The 17,522-nt window shown below is 35.2% G+C and overlaps 1 protein-coding gene across 11 annotated transcripts in view; it reads left to right on the top strand.

Moving 5' to 3' along the window:
- The window catches only part of LOC134756048 (myocyte-specific enhancer factor 2), a 64,000-nt gene that overhangs the window by 30,402 nt on the left and 16,076 nt on the right, over positions 1-17,522 (top strand). For 10 of the 11 annotated variants that reach the window (XM_063692833.1, XM_063692835.1, XM_063692834.1 and 7 more), the window contains exons 2-3: positions 14,346-14,476; positions 16,703-16,840. In XM_063692833.1, coding sequence (XP_063548903.1) covers positions 14,423-14,476; positions 16,703-16,840 — 192 coding nt within the window. In that variant the 5' untranslated portion in view covers positions 14,346-14,422. Of the gene's footprint in view, positions 1-14,345; positions 14,477-16,702; positions 16,841-17,522 lie in introns of those variants that run through there. The other variant, XM_063692842.1, reaches the window with a different exon arrangement.

Below are 17,522 nucleotides of genomic sequence, written 5' to 3'. Positions count from 1 at the left end.
TTTAAAAGTTTAAAGCTAAAACAAATGGCAACTACAATCTTGAGATGGAATTTTAAATGCAAAGATCCATCTGGCTCACAGCCACGACTGAAGATAGTACTTACCTACTTAAAATTCAAATATTTATTGAAAATCAACTTAAATTACAAGTATTTTTACACTAAAACATAAATCTAACTGTTGCCTCCCATTTTTTCCACTTGACCAGTGCCTGCCGGCGCTGTGGATAACAACTTAAAGAAGTGGTAGACCCACGAGTAGAACTTTATATGGATTTTTCTTACAAAGATTCCCGTTTTCATTACTAGTTCAGTTCCTTACGCCATTGCTGACGGGGTCCGCATCTTCAGTTGGAGTAAAATACAAACGGATAAATTCAGTTTAATTACAATCGTACGATCGTCGTTTTAAATGTGTTCTCAACACATGCAAGTTTTGTTTGTGTTGATGGACGCACACATTTGCGGTTTTCATTACCAGAGTTGGGCCGTGGCTGCCTGGATGACGTCATGCGCAATTGTCATCTCTGTCACGGCTAACAGCCGACACTCGGTCACCGAACGCTTGATTCCTTAGTGCGTAAACTGCTTCTGTTTTAATATATATCTTTATTATGTAAGTGACAGAAGCAAGTACAAAATATTATCAAAATATACGTCAAACCTTAAAATCTAAAACACAAACGTATGCACATAAAAGAAAAAAACACTAAAACTAACTAAAAAATAAGCACATTACTGATATACTATCCTACTTATACTATCAACCCCATTCCGACCCCCACCCAGCCCAAAAGTGCCAAATATACTAGCCTCATTACCGCGCTGAATGGCAAGCGATATCTGTTGGACCAAGTAGAAGCCTGAACGGGGATCGCACCCTCTGTCACGTAGACGCCGCCCCAAGTCTCTAACCAACTTCTTTGTCTCCGAACACCACGGCCCAGCCGTTTCCACCGCGACCGGAACAAAATCGTACGCTGGTTCCAGGTTGGCGTACTTTAAGCGTTTGAGCCTCGCTGCATTTTCCGCGGCTGTTTTAATATTCAATTTTAACATTATAAACAGTAAACACAATCTATTTTGAGAATAAAGTTTTAACGAACTTTATTTTTAATTATACTACCTCGAGTACCAAATTTACATTAACATTTGTAGGCGTACAGTTCGTTTTCTTTCTTGTAAATTTTCTAAGCGCCACTTCAAAAGCAACGCTTCAATCTAAGAATGGCTGTACAAATAATGATCCACTTTTGTTTTCATTGAACTTGAAACATAACCACGATGATGTCATGTATAAAGCGCGTAAGACGATTTTGAACCGTAAGCTCGTGGAGTTTTTACAGACTTTTCTAAATTTTCCCGTGACATGTGGTTGACATTTTTCATTTCTGCGAACTCAAGGACGACCCTCGATTCGGGTCTGAGGTCTTTCTCTCTGGGAAGTGACGCGGTCGTCGCTCGGCCCTGAGACCTTGCCTCCCTCTCCCCTGCCACAGTGACGTCACGAACGCCATCTTGCTAGGACAGGAATGCGTTGCCTAGCAACGGAACGCGCTACCCAGATCGGTGGAGCTTCGTTTTGTATTTTTTCTATAAGGAAAATTTGATAAATAACAACAAAATCGACCGACAAAATCGCAATTTCCTTGTTTGCCATACATCGAAACGGTTCTAAGCAATATTGACAATACAATGGTGACGTCACGAGTGCGTCACGATGTATTGTCATTTTGTTAGAAGCGTTTCGTCAGTAAAGCGCGATTGCCACTGACCATCATTGGTGACTTTTGTATTGCTTTAAGGCCATGGGGTCTCATACAGACATTTGATCCTCAAAACAAACCCGATCGACTGATACCATCAATAAAAATTTGTAAAATACCCTATTCTGATAAAATTTATCTCTAATATAGTTATCATTAAGACCTACGAACCTATGCCCGAGTTAAAACGCATTTGACTGAACACTGACAGGTTAACACATTATATTGCTTATTAGCATCCATTTATGTTTTATCCCTTTCTTCATACACAAGAAGTCATAAGGACAGATTAAGAGAAACGACTGATAGCTTATTAATAACGCCATAAAAATCTTTATCTTACACACATATGATAAACCCTCTATGATGCCTTCAAAATCCGTAAATAATGGCCAATATTAAGCTAAACTGTTTTGTTACAGCGACGTACATAGACTTGAAATACTCAGAGATTGATATTAGCTTTGCCTCAACACTAACTTTTACTACAGAAGTATTTAGTATTTAGTATAAAAACGATATTATATTCTTGCAAAGCAGCCTATGAATATAATATAAAAGTAAGACAGTTGTTATAAATACCATCTATTTGCCAAAAGTTTTCTCTACCATTAGGAATAGATCAAACAACTCGGAACTCATATCGTTCTCTACGATATATAATTACAAAATTACGACCAAGTTTAAAACTAAAGTGATTACGGAACTCATTAACTGTGAGCTATGGAACTAACTTATTGTTTGTTTTTTGTGAAAAACGTTATTCAATAAAAGTCTACATGTTAGTTTTTAGTTCATGGACGTAACAATCGTCGTACCATAGAGTAACTTATACTAGAGCGGTACTGTCATAGTAAATTTTGTAACCACAGTAAATTCACTGCCATCTATCGACACACTTTAAAACTAAAAATGAAGATTTATAAAAATACAATAAAATGTATTTAAATATGGATAAATGATTTTTTTTATTTGCATTAATTATTTTTATGATTTTGACCCATGTTCTTTCACTGATATGCGTTAAAATTGTTAAATAAAAAACGAAACCGTCAACGCCATCTATACGACAGTAGGCCAAAGCTAGTAGCGCCCTCTGATCGAGAGTCAAATTTTCTTGATTTTCAAGGCACGTTTTTTTCTTAGACTTATCTTTGGTCGTACCAATGTTATTTAAAATAGAAACTAAAAAAATGTTGAAACAGGTACGTTATACCTATACTATAACTATATAGGTAATGGTATAATCTTACGTAGAAATTAATTATCCGGGATGACCTTTATACTTATTTTGTCTAAATATAAACAAAATAATCGGCTATCAAAATAAAGGGTTTTATAATGTACCTATAATTACAAAAATACAAGTATTGAAATGTTATCGAATGTTCTACATTTAGTAGTTACAAGTTACAACATAAAAACTCATCGATATGGGAACATATCAAATTATTTTATGAATTTTTATTTTATTTTAATAAAAGCCCATCATAAAAAATAAATCAATGCTTCAATAAAATTGTTTCATATTTAACAATTTTACCTTGATATTTCATTTTTCAATAAATAACATGCTAACCTAACCAAAAAAAAAAACCGGACAAGAGCAAGTCGGACTCGCCCACCGAGGGTTCCATACTATTTAGTATTTGTTGTTATGGCGGCTACAGAAATACATCATCTGTAAAAATTTCAACTGTCTAGCTATCACGATTCATGAGATACAGCCTGGTGACAGACAGACGGACAGTGAAGTCTCAGTAATAGGGTTCCGTTTTTACCCTTTGGGTACGGAACCCTAACAAACTAATACTTTAATTATTAAAATTAAAAGGGTTAAAAGGGTACTAGAGGGTAACTCAGATTTTTTGTTCTGACGGAAGTAACGCTCAGTAATGACACACGCACAATAGGACCCACGTCAAAGTGCCAACATAGCGATAAACGTCATCGTTTTTTTTATATATGTGTATGCGTTTTGATATAAAACTGAAGAACGAAAAGGTAGGTGGTAGGCAAAATGAAGCTTCGTCAAAATGTCATATTTCGTATCAATATATTTTAATATTCAGCGTCCATTTAATACCATTTCGCTTATCATTAGCACACCAATACAAAACTAAAGTTTCAAGACTTCATGGGAAAGCTAGCAGTTGTTATAATTGTAGCTTACGTCGCCTTAATAAACCTTTCTTGCACATCATGTAAAACAGTATTGTATCGTAGGTTTATTTTTCAGGTACAGTTAAAAAGGCTACATATTAATATTGTTTTTTTAGGGTTCCGTAGGCGATAATTTGCTGTCAATTTTATTTTTTATTTTTATCGCTGACTGCACATTACACACCAAAAGTATTTGACTTCGTGCTACTGTCGAGTTCGTTTAATACTCATACTCATACTTCATGATTATAGTTATCGACTTACTGGCTCGATCATTAGATAAGCTCGATAGTACCAAATTATTGTACCTACCTTCTGAACTATCTATACTGATGGTATGGCTATTGAATGCAGGTTAAAATCGACATACGTAGTTAGTTACTTAGTTATAAATGCAATGAAGTTAAAATGAGTAAAATAGTTTCGTTGTTATACTCCGTTTTTTTAAGATTACAATTTTTCTAACCAAAGGTAATGGTAATTAACTTTTTCTTTAGAAATGCTAGGATTTCTTGTCGAACTGAAAGTTTCAAAATATTTCTATCGACAAAATTTGCCGTATATAAAAAAAAAATGTCGTGTGGTATGAAAATATTCATAAGTAAGTATGGACTTTGATAAAAACATTTCGGTATGGAACTACCTGCGCACACTTACCGAAGTCAGATAAATGAAGGTCAAAAAATATGATTTGTACACGGTCGTCACAACATGTGGCACAACATTCGATTACGATAGGTCTTTTAAACAGCCGAATAAGTAACAAAAGACCGAAATCCCTAATACTATTATTTTAATGTCTATATATTAAAACGTGAAAGTAATTATATCTGTCTGTATGTTTATGTTTTTGTTACCTCTTTACAGTTAAACTGCTGAACCGATTTGATTTGAAAGATAGTTTGAATCCCGGTGAAGGACATAGGATTGTATTTTATCACAGAAATCTTCATTTTACGCACACAAAGTCGCAGATAGGAGTTTTGACTGATTTCGCTTTCAGTGGTCTACGAAAGTACAGTCAGCTGCAGAGAAAAGGTACCCCACGTCCATACTAATTTACAGAACTTTGTACACGAAATCTTGTTCACTTGGTCGGTTCTTCATTATTCAGTGATTCACTAAGTGCACCTTTATGCCAGGCCTCTATAGAGTAAATTGATTTACCTCACACGTGATTTCATTATCCAGCTATCTAGTCTTCAGAGATCAGATTTTCATGTTGACATTTAGAAAGATCAGAGTGAACTTTAGTCTATAAACACAATCTCTCGGGTTCTATATTTGAGTATTGAAATTACGTACTGGCTGCAAGGACTTTTTCATAATAATTATTGCTTCGTAATCTTCGTATTTCATCGGTTGTGTTCTAGAAAATACTACGTTTATAACCGTGGCCATCATATCCGTACAAAAAAATCTAAATTTAGCACCAAATATCTAGTAACAAACTTAATGGGTACTATAAACTGAATTCATTATATTTATTGCTGCTTCAGAACAGACTAAAGAGAAAATGGAATCAAGTTCCAAGCAAGATGAAATAAACCTAATAAACATCAATTAGCTTCCCAGGATTTCCACGTGTTCGCACACAGGCGGAAACACAGAGACGCCTACGGAGACTACTACACAGTATACACAGACGGAAACCGACAGAGACGCCTACGAGACTACTACAGATGCAGCGGAGACAACCCTACGGCAGAGTTGCCAGACGATCAAAAAATCTCTAGATTTATTAATTTTCCGGCCGCCGGAAAGCCGGTTTATTTCCTCGGAAGCTGTGTGATGTAGGGTGAATCAGGCAAGCTTGTGAGAATAAAGATCTTCGTTATTGGAGCTTTAAGCACTAAAAGATAAAAACATTCAATTTTAATAAAACATTCTAAACTGAACTACAAATATTTTGGGGGGACCGAATTTCACATCATTTTTAAACATTATTCTAGAGCTTTTTTCAACCTCATCTGTTAACACTGTATACAGAAAACCTTCACAGGCTCGCAGTTTGTGTTTGTGTGCCGACCACGCAACAGGGATGGCACACTCCGGATTGTTCCAAATGTTCCGATAATTACTTGTAAAACATTTCGGTTTTGTAGTTGATGTCTAAAGACCTGACAACTAGTTCGAGATAGTTTTGGAAATATTTTGTGTGCGCTCAAAAGTTGAGATAGTGAAGCAACACGTGCAATAAGCGGGTGTAATGTGATGTGACCGTGGCCGTGTCATGATGATCAGTCGACGGTACCTTAATCATTCGCCTGCACTATCCGAACATTGACCGGAAAATGGCATACACCAAAATAGCTTTAGGACACATCACTACATTGTATAAGACAAAGTCGCTTTCCTCTGTCTGTCCGTCTGTCCCTATGTATGCTTAGATCTTTAAAACTACGCAGCGGATTTTGATGCGGTTTTTTTTAAAATGGATAGTGATTCAAGAGAAAGGTTTATATGTATTATTTGTAAAGGTTTTGTGTAAATTTGTTAAACTGCCCGTTCGAAGCCGCGGCGGGTCGCTAGTATTATATATAACGTCTATAAACAATAGTCTGTAATTAATGAAATAACAAAAAAAATACACATGTATTTGTAATAAATAAAGTACCCTATGCGACGTACTCACTAATTAACTATTCTGTTTTTTACTTAGTGCAAACTGAGCATGACTGTCTCGGGCTTAATACTAAATAGCCGGTATTAATACTTAATAGCTGCCTGAAAATAAAGATTTTAATTTCATTTACATCGTTGTTGTAAAATATCTCTTTTAACTAAATAGTAAATATTTATGTAACTATTTACGATTGTCAAAATTATGTTATTGTCATCTTCTCATATATAGTAGTTAAAAATATGGCACGTGTAAACTTGTTTATATACTAGATATTTTATTAATAATAGGTATGCACTGTCTATCAATTTATACATCTACAATAATTTACCCGTCATTGAAAGTGAAACGAACCCTAAACATATGATATTTATTTGTCATACAATGCACCGTTAACTCTCACTGCAGGCGAGCCTGTGTGCAGTGCACCCCCCTTACCTCCCTGTGCCTATTCCAACGCAAGGTCACATAACTGCGAGCTCGACTAGTCAGCAAACTAGTCGACCAGTCGGAGTCGAGGGCCGGGAATTTTCTGGAATCGCAATTTTATTTTCTTCACGGTTTGCGTTTGAAAAGTGTTAATTAACACGAAATATGTGCGTTATTGTTTTGTCGGGTTTGCGTAATTAATGGAATGAGTTTAAGTCACAGTTTCGTTTTGGTGTTTATATTTTTGGCATACTAGGTACAAGCTGGGCAAGCTCGGAAAAGATCCGCTCGAGGTATGACGCAATTTTGCTGAAATGTTCGCATTTTCTTGGGAACGAAATCTATCTATTTTATTATATCGCGCGCAGATTTTTTTTCTCTCAATGTCTTAATCGAAGCTGTTAAAGATCATATTTGAGAATAAGTACATTTTTACATGTTTATGTATACAGGTTTATTTAAATACCTATTAACTCGTGTATAGGATTGTTTATTTCAAAAACAAACATCGGCTAAATTATAAATTCGATACCTACCTCATTGTTGTATACTAAATTGTTCACAAAACGCTCGAAAAAAATAATTACTGTAATACTTTGTCCCCACCTTCGCTATCAAGGAATTTATATGTAAGATAGGCTCGCGAAAATAAACAAAAGATCAATTTGTCTTATCATGAGCCTTCGGACAAACAGAATTGAGTTTCCGAATTTACCGCTCAATTCCGGACAGCACTAACAACCGTTTGATCTAAATTGAACCTTAGCATTCTCTTAAAAAGGTGAAATATGGCAGACTTACTGTGTTGCTTTTTGAGTTGAAGAACGTGATGAACTTTACGATACAGATGTTGTAGTGTTTATATCCAATTCTGCGGTAGGTAGGTAAATACTATAGATAATATATCCGTAAAAAAAGTTCTTTATCTTTATTGTTTGCAATTTCTATGATGTCTTGTCTGTATATTGATACCTCCACTTCGTATGATATTTATTTAATAGTAGAATGGACGCTAACCAGTTGATACGTTGATGATACGTGCACCGTGCATAAAGTTTCTAGGAGCTAAATATCTATTATTCAAACATGAGTCGGATATCTTCAAAGTCGTGTAAATCCATCTGTCAGATAATGCGATTTTTGGTATTAAGAACAGGTAATAGGGTAGACATTTGCTAAGAGGGTCGAATGGATTTACCCGAGTTTGATGTTAAGCGACACACATTGCTCGTCAGTTCTCAATCACCAACTGGGACTTTATTCATATAAGTTAAATATAGTTGGTCAAGCAAATCTTGTCAGTAAATAGGAACAAAGAAAACTATACTCATCCTTTTCTTTTGGGTGCTAGTATTAGTGTAAGACAAAAATAGTATGATTCTCTCTGTCTATGTTTGAAATGCGACAATCCCTTGACAAACTATATTTAATATCAAGCACAATATTCATTGAAGCCCGCCGGCTCAATCGAGCAAATCATTTATTAACTCTACGAAAACTCCCGAACATTTCGTTTAAATCAAAAGGTAGCCATTTGCGAATTCATAAAGTCGGAGCGCGTTTATCGCTATTAGAGCGCTACCATGCGTAGGCGAGCGTAGAGGGTTGTAAGTCCCAACGTACCTATTACCGCTTACTTCTGGCCTCACCAGTTTAAGCTGCGATCTCGAGATCTATAACAACCACACGGAATCATAGATCATATTATTTTTACTGGTTTACCTGAGGCATATCGAGAGAGCGAATTAAATAACAGGACTGCCTACGCTTCCTCCAGTGTAAGGCTTTGATTATCGGAAAATGTACCGAACATCCCTTTTTTAATTTAATTTATTTACGGGTAGGAAAGCAGGGATTGAGTTAGTAACCCCCTGTGTTATTGCCAACCCATAAGTGCTAGTCACTTTCGGGCAAAACTGTTAACGCAGATTTATAATAACATATGTCGATTAATGAATGATGGTAAGATAGATTAAAAAAAATTAAAAAACAGGATATATTTAGAGATATATACCTGCATTAGAGCCAACTATGTAAACTAATAAGACTTTTTTGTAAAAGCACAAATATTGTGGCGGAAAGGGGCTTTCCATGTAATTTGATTAATAAAAGTATTTTACTGTGACTTACAACAACGTAATTTGGCATCCTTAATATGTTTTTATAATACTCTTTTAATTAACAACATGACATTGTAGATTATTGCCGATATTTTTTTATGTAAAATGTCGATTTCTTCGTAACGTTGTCTTTAAAAACATACTACGTAAGTAGTAAAACTACCAAAAAGTACGTAAACATATTAGAAATTGCCGTAAAAACTGTTTTCCAGAGAATTAGGTCAAGTAAAAGTTCACCCACATCCACACGCTGAAACGCTCGACATGCACGTAGTTCATGTTTCCGCGTGCCTGAAAGTGTTAGTGCTAACGATTTGCATACCTATGCCTGTATTGGTTCGTTAGAAAGAAAGTGAGCGTAAAACTCTTTTTGATATTTACACATACATATACGCTACAAGCTTTTATCAAAGATATAACTCCGTAATAGATGGATACAGTCTAAGGAAAAAACGTGCCTCGAAAATCAAGAAAATTTGATTCTCGTTCAGAGGGCGCTACTAGCTTTGGCCTACTGTCGTATAGATGCCGTTGACGGTTTCGTTTGTTATTTAACAATTTTAACGCATATCAGTGAAAGAACATGGGTCAAAATAATTAATGCAAATAAAAAAATCATTTATCCATATTTAAATACATGTTATCGTATTTTTATAAATCTTCATTTTTAGTTTTAAAGTGTGTCGACAGATGGCAGTGAATTTACTGGGGTTACAAAATTTACTATGACAGTACCGCTCTAGTATAAGTTACTCTATGCTTTTATATAGGTAGATTTTTTCAAACGTGTTTTTTCGGGTAACAAATATCAAAACATGTATTTGGGGGTTTTCAGAAAAAATGCTACCATTTACTTTTTGTCGAAAAACCATCAACTTTTGGGTAAATGGTACACTTTTAAGTGAATATGCCCATTTATAAGTACATATATGCATTTCTGAGCGTATTAGTCATAAACTGTTTGTAGAACCTATTATTGCGTAGAATTTCAGTTAATTCACTATGTAATACTCGTAAATAACGTTTGCATTCCATATGTTTTTTTATATAATTACATACTATTTGTTAATTGAGTTTTGCGTGTAAACATCTCGTGTTGTTTGCAACATTGCAGTCCCTTGTATTTTGATAAGAGTGTCGCGAAAGTACACTGGTATTACTTATATCCACTGTGACGTTTAATTATCTGTCAACTCGATTTATCAAATTTAATTTAACCATTATAAAAATATACAGTACTTACGTCATTTAAAATTCTATGTCACTACGTAGCATTTACGCGTTAGCAGCTTATCGATGAACACAGTGGTCGTTACAGAGAATCTATGAATATAGGGTGTCAGGACATGTTCCTATTGCCTAGAGCCGGCAAATATAACGCCCATGAAAACCAGTGTATCTTAAGACCTCAAGCTCTGTAGCAACTATATTTTGAAAGTGCACACGCTTGTGCTGGTTTTCTCATGCCATGATGACGTTCAGATGGCAACTACAACTGCATTACTGTTGTGACATTATTGCAGTCACTGTCCATTTCCTTTATAAAATGATTGACGGATTGAACGTCCTAATCGCGACCATAAGTTCTAGACAAGCTCGGTTCTCCATAAAAACGTAGTTACGTTCTCATTTTAAAACTACTAGGTAGATTGCTCTGAAACTTTGTACTTACAATAGGATAAGGTATATCTAGGTCTGTAATTAGTTTATGTAGCTTCAGTTTTTTAAGTTTTAGTTTTAAGTTTTTCATACAAAATTTGTTTTTGCTCTATTCCGTTTATATTCTAGAGCTATATAAACAAATTACAGACCTATATATACCTCATGTCATTGTATGTGCAAAGTTTCATTACAATCCAATACAATCCAGTATTAAAATGAGAACGAAACTCCGTTTGTACTTTGTGTGGAAATGTGAAATTCGGCTGAGCTTGCAGGGGACTCTTAATGCCTATCTGCGAATATCACTAATTTTATCAAGGAAATTGACAGTGACAGCGAACGCGTCAAAGCGAGAGCGATAATGTCACTATCAGTAATGCATCTCCAATGCCATCCGAATGTCACCAAGTCGGCTAGGCATGAAAATGAGCCCTTAAAATGCGTCCAAAAGCGCCATAACGTGTCATTTACGCTAACAGGACTGTTACGTGACGACTAATCACGCATCTGTACCCGTACCCGTACCATGAGTCACTGACATATACGCCAACGTCTACGTTATTTACTTTCTATACATCTCGCTCGCACTAACATGTCAGTACGAGCGAGATGCATAGAAAGTAAGTTATATTCATGATAGCATTTATGTCAGTCAGTGCCAAACTGGTGGTAGCCACACTGGTTATTATGGCGTATAGTTCCATATAAACACCATGCAGACCTGTGGTTTGCATCACTTATGAATACGAAATTGTCCGATACGCGGTTTGTTGTGTTGTGTCATTAAGTGTACAGATGTAGTGCATAATTGTTTGCCATCGTATTTTCACGGAAACGCACGAACGTGCTATGCTATTTCAGTCAGGCTCAGTACAAAAAGTACTGAGGTTGACGGAAGTAGCATGACAAATACGAACGTTTCCGAGAAAATACGATGGGTAATAATTATGCACTACATCTGTACTCAGTATTTCATGGGGCTTAGGGGTAGGAAAAGTTATTACGATCTAAGAGGATATGATAAATGTTTTTTTAATTATTTGTTACTAATTTAATTTTTCTTTACTTATATTTAAGTATGTATCTTAATCGTTATCTGAGTAACCACAACACAAGCCATATTGAGCTTAATGTGGGGCTTAGACAATCATCATCTTCCTCGCGTTATCCCGGCATTTTGCCACGGCTCATGGGAGCTTGACAACGAATCCTAAGAAGTGACGGAGGCACTAGTTTTTACGAAAGCGACTGCCATTTGACCTTCCAATCCAGAGGGAGAACTAGGCCTTGTTAGGATTAGTCCGGTTTCCTCACGATGTTTTCCTTCACCGAAAAGCGACCGGTAAATATCAAATGATATTTCGTACATAAATTCCGAAAAACTCATTGGTACGAGCCGGGGTTTGAACCTGCGACCTCCGGATTGAAAGTCGCACGCTCTTACCGCTAGGCCACCAACGCCTAGACAATGCCTAGACAACCTGGGGCTTAGACAATATGTGTAATAATGTTCTATAATATTTATTTATTATAATTCTTATATAGTGCCCGGTTTCTGACTGTACATAATTCTCTCCGTTTAACGAAGCCAACAGCATCATATACCCTTTTTACTCATGGCTCATTAATTTATTTCTTGTAAGGGTAACAAAAGCGTAACACCGTGTAAGCGAAGTTAACGAGCGAAAAAATCTTTGTGAGGACGAGGTGTTAGCTGAAAAACGAATAAGCTTAATTAAGCGAGTATTATTAGTATTTAAAAAGATGAAGCTAGCAAAGTTACTATGAAAGTGTGTTTACGCACAGGACAGGTATTTAGCTCTAAGTAAAAACACAAAGGTGAGAAATACTATTCGTTGAGGGCATTTTCTCGCAATCGGGTACGTAACAGCCCCTATGGGAGGCATGCGAGTTAGCTCGGCGTAATACAACATAGATGTACATATATGACTATTTTTGTGTTCATGGCATGCTAGACATCTAGACAAATTGCTGTTATTCCCAGCGCTTACCCTATCGGCACCAGTATATAATAATATGTTTAGCCTCGCTCGAGATCCATCACAATTATACATATTTGTAAAACGCACGTCATTTTGACACTGCATTAAAATCAGAAAGTAACAAATAATTACCCTCATTGAACTATACCTCTACACATAACATAATTCAAGAAAAACAATAAATAAATAGAAACCTTATATACCAGATTAGTTATATAATCTCTTGCGCGATTTAGAAATCGCTCGTCCCATAACAGTGACATCTCCCGAACAATTTAGGAAACAAATTCTGTAACTCGATAACACTTATACCGATACACGATAATTATATCGCTTATGTAAAAATACGCAACTATAACAGGTTAGCACTAATTGACTAGCACGTTATTATTTCGCGGATTAGCAAAGTACCTATAAAATAATAATAATAGTTTATCATTGTTTTAATTTACACTTATACCGGTTTGCCTGATATGATGCGCTCAGTAGAGGGCTGGAATAGCCGCCGAGATTTGCATAATGACCCCAGTATCAGCATTTTAGTATGGCTCGACCTCGTTTTTACCTAACCGCGACTGTTTTCCTATTAACAAAGGATTGTCACTCGGATTATGGCGCGTAAGCAGATGAGGTTTTTCCTAATGATATAGCCAACAACGCATACCTATTTGTAATTTCCTGTTCCTGTTAAAATAAAATTGAACAGGAACACCAGGTACCTAGTTAAAAACACTTTTTAAATTCATCCTAATTTAAAGCCACTCTTCTTACAGTGCTCAAAATTAGTCTTAAAAAATGGCACACCCTAAAACAGCACGATTGACTAGAAAACCTCCAACTAACCGTCATATTTTCGTATAACTCATACACGCACTTCCATACTTCCAAACAGTTACCTTTTTATTGTTATTTAGTGCACTATAATCTAAAATAACTGTAGCAGTCTGTATAGTTTCATACAGAAAATAATAAAACTTATTTATTACGGCTGCTAATTTAACAAATGGCCACACTTGTTTAATGAGAGAAATATGCTAATACACTTAAAATTTACTATTAAGAGCGCCTTTGCATTATTTTGAATAAATAAACTAAATTTAAACTTGGATTCGTTCCACTGTTGTTTCTATTAATAAAACTTAATTATGAAATAACATATACAAATAAGATTCTTTGGTAACAATATTTTTAGCACTGCAGGTATGTTGACCGCAAACTAATGACATCTAAATTTATCACACAATTACGTAATTCAAATATTTTCATTCGCTTATCTTTGTTACGTACCTATACAGTCTACAATTTTTCTGCTATTTGACGTACACACTTTCAGGAGCTACGTATATATATCATATAATTGCGGAAACGTCATACTGTATGATGATCATATTGTACGAAATCTCCCTCATACAACCATTATACTTTACCAACCGTGAAACATAATACACGTACCTATAATCCTTTTAAAAACCTGCAACGCAATGTACGCTACCATAATTAATTTTAATTTTTTTATTATGTTGTTAGTAGTGAACTCTACTTTATTACTTTAACTTACGGTTTGTTTTCGATTGTTGTAGAAAGCTGTTGACGTCCGCATAGCCAGCCCGGTTCGCTCTCGCCCCGCTCCTTCACCCCCTCCAAGATTGCTGCCACCATGGGTCGGAAGAAAATACAAATATCTCGGATCACAGATGAACGGAATCGGCAGGTACCTGAATGTCAATAACCTGACTTAATTACTAGTATGTACTTCAATTAGAACTTAATTTACATGTGGCAAGGTTGTTTTTAAGTACGCACTACGCAAGGAAGTATTTTCAAAAAGATTAGTGTTTTCAAACTATAATTGAAAAAAAGGATGCGTATAAAATACTTAAACGCCTTATTTATACAGTTACGTACCCAATGACTTTACAAGACGACAAGCAACGACAAATTACCTTAACTCCAGCACAGTGTCCAGATGTGGCATATCAACTGCCGCTGTAAAACATTATCATACAAATTTGCCACATTTCTCAATCATTCAAAATTCAAACCTGAATCACACAGAAAGGATTCCTTTTGCTAAACCCCAACTGAAAGTTACGAGAATGCAAAAATTACTCCCGTACAAAACATTATCAGAGAGGACAACGACCGCTCCCGCTGCTAATTTATTAATTATACGTTACAGCCAGCATAAAGTGACCCTAGCATAAGAATATGCAGGACATGTGAGGGTTTCAGTTGAAATTGTTTGTAACAAGAGACCGGCAGCTGAGGCGAAAGTAGCCAAGGTCAATTTGCTCCATGGCAATGATTCATTTGACATTGAATTAGAATGTTTACCATTACCTGATAATGCTAGGTTTTGTTGTCGTTTTTATTTGGTTTAACATCACTTATGCTAGGGCCACACTAACGGGAAACGCGTTAATCATTGCGTTAATTCGACGTTTTTCATACGTCCACACTGGGATTATCGCGATAATGAACGGCGTTTCCCGCCGTTACTCATTAGTGTCGCCCCAGCATTACAAGGACTTTGGCATTACATTCAACGGATTTTGTATTAGCATAAAAACAATAATCATTTGTTTACTAAAGTTAAAACTGATATAACCAAAGACTAATCTAAATTGCCACATGAGATAGCAAAAGCAACATAGAAGATGTCTAGATTCTAGATGATTGATTTGAAAAATACAAGAATAAAAACAATATAAACATATCAAACGATAACCTCAATATATAACCAATATCAATATACCATTATAGTTAGGTTTGAGTTAGGTCAAATGATAATATTATATTGACTCAGACAGTGCAATCATACATCTACATTGTTGTCATTAACCCAAAAGGTTACATTGATTATAACGATATGAATTCAATAGTGAAGTTGTGGACACTCATGCAATTGAAGAATACATTTACGTAGATATTCATTGTGACCTAAAGCAACTTCCATATTTACGTAAATTACGTACCTAATGAATATACAAAATAAAACAAATGTAGGCAATCAAGTTTTTATATAGATAAGAATAAGAATAATGATAATAAGAATAAGAATATTTATTTAAAAGAAAAAACCTTAATAACATTAGATATTATCCTGTGGCCCCCCACTAGGCTATGCCTGTCACGTGGTAGCCGGATTCGCAATATACAACCAAAGGTTAAGTAAAAAACTAGGTGACATTAATAGAAGTAATAATTAAAGAAATTAACTAATTTAAAGAAAGAAAAATTAAAGAAAAAGTTTGTCTGTGTGTGTGTGTGTGAATGCAGATTACAAATATATTATGATTTAAATCGTTATCTTTAAATTAGAATGTCGACACTCTTGCCAATAGGATATTTGACTACAAGTAAAATCAGTGTCTTTTTTCGAACTGTCAAAATGATTTGCTAAGTATTGTATTTTTATTGTCCAATATGAATAAAATGTTATTAAACGTTTATTACATAGAAAAAAAATATATTTTAAAAACGTACTGTTAATGGTATATATACAATCATAAAAATGAATCATAGAAATAGAAATACAATTGTGTAATATAATTGTAATTTAGTATCTTACCTGTTATATTCAATCGAAGGTTTACATCTAAACCCATGTCATCCAGAAAAAAAAACTTCTATAAGACGACCTACGTAGCAGAGTGTACCAGTAGTCCATCATTCGACTTCGTTCGTTGTTGATTTTTGACCAAATACTTGATTTTGTTTGTTCTAAATGATAGTGCCCGGCCATGTTAAACCAAGTAGAAGGTGTTATTTTTAACGTCAAACTTCTATAAATTTGTGACGTATAAATAACACTGGCACTGCGTGTGCTGTCCAAATCTGCAGACTTTTCTTGCTCTAACTAATTTCATCTAATTTTCATTTTCTTATTGACCGCTATTATATTGCACACAACTGTATGTATTGTTTATAATTCCAGGTTACCTTCAACAAGCGCAAGTTCGGAGTGATGAAGAAAGCGTACGAGCTGAGCGTGCTCTGCGACTGCGAGATTGCTCTCATCATCTTTAGCTCTAACAACAAACTCTATCAGTATGCGAGCACGGATATGGATAAGGTAAGCACCATCTTATGCTGGGGCCATACTTACGGGAAACGCCGTGAAACGCGTTAATTATCGCGTTAATTCGACGTTTTTCATACGTGACCGTATATATCGCGATAATCAACGGCGTTTCCCTCCGTTTCCCATTAATGTGGCCCCGGCATTATAAATCGTGTCGTGGTTCTTATATTTCGTCTAGTAAATAATCTTTTCTTAACACTTGCCATGTTCATATATTCTACAATTGTCCGTCTAAATTAACTGTGCATTGACTTTGACGGAACAAAGTGTGACAGTGCAATTTGACGTTTTTGTTGATATTTCCACCGTCCGTCATTGCAAAGTCTGTGCAGAGTTAGCTTGGTCTGACTCTAACCACAGTAATCACTCTTTAGCTAGCGTAACAAAAACGGTTATATATTATAATATTATTATTATAACGCCCATTAAATTATACTATCAAAAATAAAAATAATATACTTAGGTAAAATATCATACTACCTATAATAAAAATCAAATCTAATTAAAATATAATGCTTCATTAACATAAATAGAGACGATAGGCAACTTCAATGTTCATCGACCGTTAGAAAACCAGGAGGTTAGTTAGAACATACATTTTTTATATAAAAATGATGCCATTTTGTTATCATTCGTGCATACATTTCGCTCTGACTTATTCGTACATTTATTG

This window comes from Cydia strobilella, chromosome 3 (assembly GCF_947568885.1).
Source record: "Cydia strobilella chromosome 3, ilCydStro3.1, whole genome shotgun sequence".
In the NCBI taxonomy this organism is placed as follows: Eukaryota; Metazoa; Arthropoda; class Insecta; order Lepidoptera; family Tortricidae; genus Cydia; species Cydia strobilella.
Note: the sequence above shows the minus strand (reverse complement) of the source record. Positions and strands in the feature narration are given on the sequence as shown.